The sequence below is a fragment of the Corvus kubaryi genome, unplaced genomic scaffold, assembly GCF_017639235.1.
Source record: "Corvus kubaryi isolate FWS band 111438036 unplaced genomic scaffold, C.kubaryi_AGA036_p1.0 65292, whole genome shotgun sequence".
Taxonomy (NCBI): Eukaryota; Metazoa; Chordata; class Aves; order Passeriformes; family Corvidae; genus Corvus; species Corvus kubaryi.
In genome coordinates, this window is record NW_024581897.1 from 57,922 (window position 1) to 69,197 (window position 11,276).

The 11,276-nt window shown below is 40.6% G+C and overlaps 1 protein-coding gene across 2 annotated transcripts in view; it reads right to left on the reverse strand.

The window, feature by feature from the left end:
* LOC121673240 (E3 ubiquitin-protein ligase ZNRF3-like) overlaps positions 1 to 4,419 on the reverse strand; it is a 30,546-nt gene extending 26,127 nt beyond the window's left edge. Inside the window, exon 1 of one of the 2 annotated variants that reach the window (XM_042046393.1) lies at positions 4,258 to 4,419. In XM_042046393.1, coding sequence (XP_041902327.1) covers positions 4,258 to 4,383 — 126 coding nt within the window. In that variant the 5' untranslated portion in view covers positions 4,384 to 4,419. The remainder of the gene's footprint in view (positions 1 to 4,257) is intronic. The other variant, XM_042046392.1, reaches the window with a different exon arrangement.
* Positions 4,420 to 11,276: the final 6,857 nt, after the last annotated feature.

Sequence of the window (11,276 nt, forward strand, 5' to 3'; positions counted from 1 at the left end):
ATCTGAAATAAAAATATTAAAATGGACTCCTCACAGGCTTTCTTGTTCCTCAAGTCTTAGAACAGATCCCTCTTTATTCAGGAACTAAGCTACCAACATAGGCCCATAAATTCTCGTGTGACTACCTTGTAAGAATTTTTAACCTAAATTATTAGCCAAAATGTTATGAATCACAGTTCAACTGTTTAGCGCACTTCCAAGTCATGATGATTTTGGCCCCAGCCTAACTAGTACCATAATAATGATGACATGGCAAAACAAGAGATTATTCTAGTTAGTATTTGTGTAAATTTTTGTAAATAAGCTCTTAACAGAGAGAAAATAAGTGAATGGATATTGGAAGAACTGCTAGGAATTTCCTCATATTACAGATTTCTTTCATCTGAAGAAAACAGGAAGCTGTAGTAGCAGGGACATCCTCTCTTTGTTAAGTTATATTCAGATGCACATCCTCAAATACATATGTCCTATTAATATAGAAGAAGAACAGTTCCTGGAAGAGAAAGAAGAACAAAATCCTTTCTCATGGACTTTCAATCCTGCAGAAAGGGAAGAAGTGCTACTTTTAAATAAATCTTCAGCATTTTCTCACTATCCTGTACTGAAATAAAAACCAATGGTATTACTGAATTGTATTTCACAGTCTTGACAGATGTAATTTGCTTTAAAAATTATTGGGGTGGGGGAAGAACAGGGGTCTGCATATTGGAACATGCAGGACACATGCAGGTAATGCTCCCATCACAGTACAGTGGATCACAGAATCCCAGAGTGGTCTGGGTTGGAAGGGACCTTAAAGAACACCCAGTTTCCACTGCCCCGCCCTGCCAGGATGCAGGCAGGCAATCAGTATTGTAGGCAACCCTGCTTTTGCCTTCCTCCAGCACAGTCACTCTGCTGGAGCAGTGAAGGAGTCTCATTGTGCTGTATGCAGAGAGAAGGCAGGAATTCCAGGAGGGGAAAGGTTCCCTTTGAAGCACATGGCACGAAGAGCTTCCCAGTGACCATGGCAACAGCTCAGTGGGTTCCCAGCCTGAGAACCAAGTTACTACAGCCATGCCTCAAAAACAAAAAAAGTCTGAAAGAAGGAGAGAGGGGGAGGTGGGGTCGGGGGGTGTGGGGGAGAGAAGCTGAAGCAAAATTAGCCTGGCAGAAACTGAGCGGCTCCCTGGTAGGCAAATCCAGCCAATAATGCTGGTCGGGTTCACGGGGTTTCCTTTTCATTTCCAAAAGCTTTCTTCTTCCTCTGTCATTCCCCTTCTAGCCCTATTCAGGAGCTCATAAGATCAGTAAAACCCAGGCCTTTGCTTTGCCTGCATGCAGCATGGCCTCAAACAGGGCTGCATTGTGATCAAAGGTAATGGTAAAACACAGCTGCCACACACACTCCTTGCCTCAACCAAGGCCCAGTTTTCAGGGGCACTCTTAACAGCAGACACATTTTTTTAAACACTTTCATTTCCATTACATCATATAAAGAACGATGAGCAATGACTAAGAAGGATGAGCAATAACAAAATCAATATGAAAATCACAAAATCAATATGAAAATGGACACATTAAATTCTGTATCGCTACCCATGAATAAACAAGTAGAACTTCTAAAAACACAGACCAGAGTTTTTCTAAAAACAAAACCCAAAAAATCCAAACAAGCAAACAAAAACACCACCCCTAAATCAAAAAAGACCTCAACAACTAAAACCAACAATAAGAGTAAAACTATACAACTTTTTACCAGATTCACATGTCACGGAATTTACCGCTACAAACAGCTTTTAAGTAGTCTACATTCTGCTTCACCATATTCCAAACTTTCAACAGTATCACCTCTACGATGCCCCAACTTGGGGGCAGGTTAAATCAAACTTAATGAGGAAGAAACAGTAGGTTTGCATTCCTTGTTATCTTCCTCCTTTTCTAATGGAAAAAGTTGCATTTCCTTTCCCTGTTCAAGACCAGCCCTCCCCCACTTTCCTTTCCTTTCTTTTCCTTTCCCCACTCCTTTCCTTTTTTTTTCCTTTTCCTTCTACTTTTCCTCTCTCTCCCTCCCTCCTTTCCCTTCCTCTCCCTCTCCCATTCCTCTCCCCTTTACATTTTAAGTCAGCTGCCAAATCCTAAAAATAACCAGAAGAAGACACATATACACATGCAGCAGGTTTGATATTTACCCAGACAAAATAGTTTACAGGCCACACTGAATCTTCACATAGCAATTTGTACCAAATTGCACAGAAACTGAACTTCTCAGAGACCCAGAAAACTGCAACACAATTTGTCCTCACTGGTAAGATAACCAGGCTGACTGAATTGACAGACCTGAGAGAAGCTCAAGACTGATGCTCCTGCTGCTATCTGCACTCAACAGTATTTCAAGAATTCTGAGAAGTCCTTCTAAATCAGGACATAACTTGAGCATCGTGAGAGAGCAGAAGGGTTGCAGACAAAAGATGGAGAGGAGAAACTAAAGCAGAGAGCATGAAATAGGGAAGAAATATTTCAGGAAGAGAAGACTAAATAGAGAAAATACAGAACAATGAAATGCAGTGCAGTATTGACTAGAATCCTGGCCAGTCTTCTTTCACCTGTTGAAATTGCTACATATAAACTGACACACATGGAACTCTATGCCCAAACTCTCTGGACACACCCTATGTCAAATCACCGTCGTTATGCATCAAAGTTGATGCTACAGAGCTCCTGAAGCAAAGCCAGAGTCTGCTGCTCAGCAGGCCAAGCTTTAGGAAGCTAACTTCAGCAGATACTGAGCTGAACTTACTCTGGAGATTGGTGTGCCTTCGGGGACATTGGGAGTATAGAGGACATGGTGGGATTTGGGCACATGGCAGGGGGTCAGGTACATATTATTAACATTTTTTTTGTGCCATGTACCTATGGTTCAGCTTTCTTTATCCATTTTGCACATCTATTCCCTCACGTAATTTTCAAGAGCCTGACAGATGGGACTGAACAGACTCCTTCCTGAAATGGCTTGCTTCAAGGCAAAACTAACTCCTGGAGTTTACTTATAGATTAGAATGCATCTTTCAGGACGGAATCTTCTCTAATTCCCATCCTTACAAGACCTCATCCTCAGATTTTATCTTTCTAAGAACAAAGAATAACAGCTAGAATTTCTGTACAACACAAACAGTATTTCCAGCTGGGAAAAAAAAAAAAAAAGTTGTATTACACTGAAATTCAATAGAAAGGGAAGTCACTTCCTAAAGAGATGTTTTCCACCATGTACCACAAGTTAAACCTACAGCAACTTTTACACAAGCAGATGGTTTCCCACTTCCTTGGAAAGGTCAAGTTTTTACAAGTTTTGTGTATAAATTTACAGCGACAAGTCTTACCTAAAAAATGTCAACCTACCATTTTATTTTCTGCCTGATACACGGCTAACCTGAAGTCACCAACACAATCCTACCAAATTTAGGCAGCTGGATTTTAGGATGAACCCCTGTTATGTAGCAGTTTCCAGCTACTCAGTTACTGGTAGAACTTGTGACCTACGCTCTTTCACACACTTTCAACTCCTCTAGACTTCAAATGTCAACATGTAATAACCTCAATACTCAAAAATTCTAAGGTGTGAACAAAAAACAACACCCTTCTGCTTTCTCTTTTAATATATCTGGGAGCAGTAATGGCATCTTAGTGACTTCACTCCATAAAACAAAGGGGAAAGTTTTGCAATTAATTTACATTCCAGAGGCCCCATTCCATGGCAAAATTCCAGGAAGATGAAAATTTTTATTTCTTTGACCAGTACAGCAAGATTCACTTGATTAGAGGTATCTACCCTGCAATGAAAGCGAAGAAATCTTCCTAGGTTTGAAAGCTTCTCTTTCCCCAAAAAGAAGAAATTAATGTATGTCTTCTCAGAAAATCGCACCTAAGGAAAACCAGTAAGATGCTTTTGTTTTGACTGCTTTGACCAAGTCACAATCACAGTTGCAGTTCACCCTTTCTGCTCCAATACTGCTTCTGCTAAACAGCCATTTTTGCTTTCATCTTTGTTGGGTTCCTACAGAGCTCAAAAGAGGGAGTACTCAGCTCCCCATCACCATCTCTATCAACTGAGTTATGACAGCATCTTTCCCTGAAGTACCTAGTGTGAAAATGGGCAAAACAGGAATATTTTGTGGAGTAAAGGGAGTTTTCCCTTGGTTTATTTCTTGCTGGTTTTTCTCAGAAAGGAACTAATCCTTCCAAGAAACAGTTACATGCAGCCCCAAACTATCCCCTTACCTTTCCCAAGACAGTGAGGCATGGCTTAGGCTCCAACTCTGGCTGTTCCAATTTCACCACTCCTACCCAGCCATATTCATACAGGTCTTCCTCATCATTGCTATTACACAGTCCAAGTGGATGCATCTGAAATAGAATCAGAAAGAAACCTTTAGCCAATCATTAGAATTCAAAAACATACATATATATTGCTTTTGAATACCTTAACTTTAAACAAATAGACTTTCATTTATGAAGGTACACCAGAAAAACTGAAATGTAAGGCTGCATGTGTGAAGAATTCAGTATGTTTCTGAAGCATGCTATGAGTACAAAATCTTTGCAATTTTATGTAAGCTGTCATCTTGCTTATGAAAAATCATTTAAGGCTAACAATTAAATGTGATTTTAAATCCTTTGCTCAGATATAAAATACTTAACTACAAAGCCCCTCCTTGGTACTGCAAACCACCTTTCCTTGCAAACCGACAGAAATAATACTAACTGCTTGGCAGAGTCACTCACAAAAGCTTTACACATCATTAAGATCCAGACCCCATGTTTCAGAGCCATTATCACCTTTTTTTTAAAATAATTGCACAGTATTAACAGGCTGTCATCCTTTGAAACAAGCCTATCCTGTAAGCCAAAGTAAGGTACAAGAAACTTCCTAACCATTGTGAAGCACTCTCTATTGTTTTCTGAACCCAAATGATGCAGGGGGGAAGGCCATCACGAAGTGAGAAACTTCAGTCTGCTTTTAGACATTTGTGTTTCTTACACTAGACAACAATATGTCTTTAATTTCAGATATTTAATCAGTTCCTCCTCCTTCCAACACTTAGTGTAGTTACTCTAGAGTAGTTACTCTAATTTTATTGTGGCAAGGAGCTTCCTACACATCGATTTTTTTAACCTTCTTTGTCTTTTCCAAATTTGCTGTCCTTCACTAGGATAATATCTTTTTGTATAAACTGGAGAGTCATACATCTAATTTCTTACACTGTATACTGTCTTCTCCTTGTTCTCTTTTTCCCTTAGATTTTTCACAGACTCTGGCCTGTTTCCCAGGCTTTAACACATATGCAGAGGTCTTTGAAAAACAAGTCTATACTTCACCCAGTTTCGTGCCTTTCCTTAAATCTCAACTTTATCAAACTAGCTGAAGAAAACCACAAACTGATATCAACACTATAACAACTTTGCTTTCTGGTAGCTGATTATAATAGGAGGAGATTATACTGCTCAATAATTTACATATATATACACCCCTCACTAATCCATGCAAAGGAGCACCATGTAATGGCCCCTAATCCTACCATCACTTCTGCATCACCAGCTTGTCGTTTTGTCCTTTTCTCCTTTTCTCCCATGTCTTGTACCCTGACTTCCATTTTGCAAGTGATACAATACATGAAGTGCTATTTATATTATCTTGTGGGGCCCTAACTTTCCGAATAACTTGAGTGATTACTGTAAAATATGGGAAACATGACAGTGAACTGACACAATGCAGGGATTTTCCTACCACTCATTATTTTTCAAGATTCATCACCAATCTATTCTAAGAAAAAAAAAACAAGCCACACTGTACTAGGTAGACAGAGTAGAATCATCTGCCCGACTCTTAATTCAGCCTGTCTCCTTTTCTTTTTTCCTAAATGAGTTACTATCACACACTGCTGAGCTGTCTAGAGTCTCACATGGATGAGCAATTTAACTTAGTGCTAAAAGCTTGGGGCAGGTACTATCTATCACTGGAAGATGAACCACTCCATAAACTCAGTACCTGATGGACAAACTCTTCAGCACAGACATAAAAACAGAGGATGGAGTCAGGCAGAGTGCTCTCTCCAAAACTGCCAGGGCATATATACCAACATAATTAACCCCACAAAGAGTCCATGGGATCCTTTAAGCAAACACAAAGCTTCAATCGATATTAAGTATCTAAAGAAACAGAGAACCGTTCCCTTGATGTAATTCCCTTGACATAGGCTGTATCAATTTAGCTTTGAAACCATAACCCATATCTAAGAAGTTTCTAGTTCAAAATCCTTGAAATATGCTGGGGCACTTTGCACATGCCTAAAAGGGTAAAGCTGAAACCACAATTCAGGTGCTTTTATCCAAGGTTACAAAATCTGTATACATTGCTGAAGGTCTAAAATAACTTTATAAAGAGCGGCACCGATTTTATGTGGGTTAATGTTACAGGACAGACAAACATTAAACCAACAGATGAAGAATACTTTGCTCTGTAACTCTATCACCTAAAACGTCCTGATGATTAAAAGAAAACTTTCACCCTTTTGCCCTTTTTTTATGTCTGCCAGGATAAGGCATTATAGTTTTACAAAATGCCATACAAACAGCTCAGGATCTTTCTACACACTGTCTCGTGTATAGAAAAGCTTTGGTCTTTTTTTCCCAACCATACAATAAATAACAGCTCTACCCACTTCAGTCCAGAGGAAAAAGGACTAAAGAAGGAAGAAGGCCAAAAGGAACAGAAAATTCTTTCCACTGCCACTTTCCTCCAGAATACTGTTATTCCGTAACAGCTTCCAAGCAAGAATGACCCTCTGGAGCAGAGTCATCAAGCACATTCTGCAGTTATGTCCCTGGAAATCAGTATAAACCTAAAGCTGAAAGAGCTTCTTCTCTTCCTTTTACAAAGCCTGAGTGATGATCAGATTGAGAGCAGCTCTGTGGAAGAAAACTTGGGGGTACTAGCAGATTAAAAACTGGACATGACCCAGCAACAGGAGCTCCCAGCCCAGAAAGCCTGTCACATCCTGGGCTGCACCAAAAGAAGTGTGACCAGCAGAACGAAGGAGGGGCTTAGATTAGGAATTCTTCCTGAGGGGGTGGTGAGGCCCTGGCACAGGTTGCCCAGAGAAGCTGTGGCTGCCCCATCCCTGGAAGTGTCCAAGGCCAGGCTGGATGGGGCTTGGAGCAACCTGGGCTAGTGGAATGTCCTTGCACGTGGCAGGGGGTGGAACTGGATGATCTTTAAGGTCTCTTCCAACCCAAACCATGCTATGATTATGTGATTCTATGCATGGAGCAATCAGGGACACAGTAAGGTACCAACCAGACTATGGGTCCTGTAAGTCTCATTCCAGGTCCATATCACACACCAGGAGCAAAGTTTTGCTTAAATGGAAGCTTCCACATCATTTGTTTCCTGCCTCCAGCAGACCATAAACCAGCAGAAGCTGCCAAGGCTGAAATTAAGAGTCAAAATAATACATATCTTAAACCCCAACGGAACAATGAGACACCTAAACAGGCACTCATCTCCTTCTGACAAACCACTAACCACATTCCCTGTCTCTATGGTTCTCCAAGACAGACCTGCAGGACTCTGTGCCCTACTGTATGAAAAAATTGATAAGCAGCTTCCAAGATTTATCATAAAGGATGGTCACTCCTATAGTGCAGCTTTGCAGAGCTTCTACCTTCCAGTCAGAATTAAGAAGGTAAGAACAGACAGCATACAGGACATTCTCCCTTCCAGCAGACACGTATGTTGTCCAAAAACTAGAGGAAAATCTTGGAAGAAAATACTCTCATCTCACTTTACCAAATCAGCCAAGAAGTAAGACTGATAACCTGCACGCATTCGGAAGTATTCAAAGAGTGCCATGTGTTTACAGCTGCCTTGAACAAAATACAGATGACAATACTGGCTGGTATCATCTGAGGTATATGTATCAAGAAGCAAGTATCAAGCACTAAGAGATTCAAAAAAGGCTCACAGATCTATGACAGGAGCAGAGAAGAGTGAAATATACTTCTGTAGTGGGAAAGTTAATACAAATTCTAGACCACCTAAGACCACGAAGTAACATAGAAGGGCTCTGGGGACCTACCCATGTCCCAGAGAAGACCACAAAAGAGAGGATAAGAAGGCAGGCATGGCAGGTTTTTGTCTGCGTTCTCAAATAAAAAACTGTTATGTTCAAGGTGCGGATCAGAAGTGTCAACCCAGTAACACAGTTCTAAAAAACATGTATTGAAGACACAAAAAACCCCAGAATCAGCACCAAGGCCAGTAAGACATGGGCTTCATTGACAAAAAACTTTCTGTCCAGAAAAGCACTCCACCACTCCAAGCCACAAGTAGTTGGTAGATTCTGCTTGGATACCACAAGCTTACATTGTAGTGATCCCTGTAGATCATGACAGATAAAATATACTGTAATTTTCCAAACTAGGGATATCAACTAAAAGTGCAACACGAGCATGTGAATTTAAGAATTCGAGCCTGAAGCACTGGTGTTACTTCTACTGATTAGCTGCCCAGATGTAGTGAAACACCATCCACTGGGGCTGATGGTGCTTATGGCAGGACTCATCCAGTACAAGTGTCTGTCATCTTCTCATGGTTTCTTGTCACAATACAAGCGAATTAATCACAGAATCACAGGACACAAAAAGTAAGCCTAAATGAAAATATCTATCAGGCCCAGGGAGGATCCAGGGTGTTTCTGGATCACAGACATGTTTCACTTTAAACACACTAAACAAAAGAGATGATGGACAAACTACAATGGCAACAATAAAACTAATTATTTTCTGTGAGGCGGAAAATTATCAGTAGTTTCCAACAGTGACAGTAAAAAGCAAATTCCAAACACTACAGTGCACAAGCCTCTAAAAAGGAGCAGAACTATTCAGTCTTTTTGTGAAGACTTGAACGCTTTATTGCTGTACGGCCTGAAACAACAGACACTCCATATAGCTTTCCCACCTGGAATGCACTTGGCATGGATTCATCTCTGTCCGCATGAATTCACATTCCTTCCCCAGGCAGGCTTTTGAAATAAAATTTACGAGGTTCTGTAGTGCTCAAAAGAAAGCATAAAAAGTGAGTCAACCTGAATGGCAACTCCGTCATCAGGGAAAGCTTTCTCCTAAACCAGGTGTAGCCTCTGGTAACTGAAAGGAAGAGTTCCTTTCCTGCCTTACCCCAGGTGTATGGAAGCAGAGCCTGATAACTCAGTTCAGACTTCATATACTTTTCGTTACCCAGCCCCTCGGTGTCCTTTTACCACTTCCAAGCTCAAAGTCTTGTTTCCTTCCTCCAATCCCATCTCCCAGGGAAGCTTCTTGTAAAGGAAGGATCCAAAGTCTGAAGGGTATGAAGGCTCAAATGAAATAAGGCAACCAAACAACATCAGTGTTTTACAGGGAGCAGAAAAAACATTAGTATGCTTCTGCTGGGAGTTCTGTAGTAAGTATCCCCCCTGTCAAACCAGCCTTACTAAACACAAGAAGTAGATGGAGCATACATGCTTTTTTCAAAATGCAGTAAGTCACCAAACAGATTTTTAACAAATAACAACTTCATTCACCAAAATGTACTAGAGGATGCAGAATGTCTCATTCACAGACACTCCAGTATTTTGGTGCTAGACTCGCCAGAAGTCGGCTGGAACAGAGATATGGAAAAAGGGGCACACTCATGAAGACAAATACAGAAATACTCCTTGGAGATGCAGAGAATTAGTAAAGCATTAGGAGCTCAAACTGGCAACAGATGTTAAGACTAAGAAGTATATTAACAGCAAGAAAAATTGCAAACAATAAATGTCTGCTGTTGAATGGGGTTGGCACAGAGCAGTAACAAAGTAAGCAACCAAAGCTGTAAGGAGGGTCGAGTTAGGAACCATCCATGCAAACCAGACATATAGGTGCCCGAGGAAGCTGAGAGGATGCCTCCAGGTGTCTTATTAGAGCTGGCTGCTGTAATTGCAACGTCAGGCTCTATTATTTTTCACAGGTCATCGAGACTGGGGGAAGGCCCCTGATGCCAGGAAAAGAGTGCCACACTTGTCCGCAAAATCCGAGACGACAGATCTGGGAAACCCCAGTGCAATCAGCCTCTCTTCAGTATCTGAGGAAATTATGGAACAGATCCTTATGACAGCTATTTCCAGGTACATAAAAAACAAGATGGCAGCTGAAAATGCCAATTTGGATTTACTAAGTATAAATCATGCTTGACCAATCTCAGTATCTTTTCTGACAAAGCAACTTGCTCCATGGTTGAGGATGTCATCTATCTTGACTTCAGTGAAGCATTTGAGCTCTCCTTCAACATCCTTGCTGACAAACTGCCAAGATATGGATTAGTGTCCTGTTTTAATTTTCTTCTCAGTAGCTGGTACCATGCTGGGCTTCATATTTAGTGTGAGAATAATATTGATAACACATTGATGTTTTAGTTGTTGCTAAGAAGTGTTTACTCTTCATCAAAGACTTTTCAGTTTCCCATGCTCCACCAGTGAGCAGGTACACAGAAAGCTTAAATGATTATTAAAATAACCAATATGAGACCAAGAAGGCTGAAAACCAGCCAAGCTACATGTTAACACTCATTTTTTGCATTTCCTCTGAAATTTAAGTTCCTTACCTATGAAAAGAGAAACTACTTTTTAAGAATTAAAAAAATTACTTTGTACTCATTCTCCAAGACAGACGAGTCATCCTACTTGATCAAGATTTACCACTAATTGTCACCACCACTGCGATTTTGATCTTCAACAGAAAGTGTCACCACAAGACTATTTGTTCCTACTACCTACAAATACAGCAGAATGAAGAACTAACTTTTCCATCTCCATTTACTCTTCTGCATTGGCACAGCAACCTGTTACCAAAAAGTGATTCAAGGTTCTTGAGTGCAATATTCCAACCCAGCATTACTAAAACCTCACCAGAAAGAAAAGAATCAGGCCTTAACTCCACTGTGTCACGCTGTTTGAAAAAGGCATCAGCAGAATGTGCCATTACAGAGGAGCAATCCATAATTGTACAAATGGGGGGAGGGATTTTTTAAGAACTAAAGAACAGGGTTTTTTTTAAAAAAAGTTAGGCATTCCTATTGTTTCTGCAGCCTCATGATAAAGCATGAGGGTTTTTATGCTGGCTGCAGCTGGAACATAGCAGCCTTTTTAGGAAAGGTGAAAGCCAGAAGCATTTCCCCATCACTCTGCAGCTTTGCCATGAAGAGAAGAACATTTACTCCT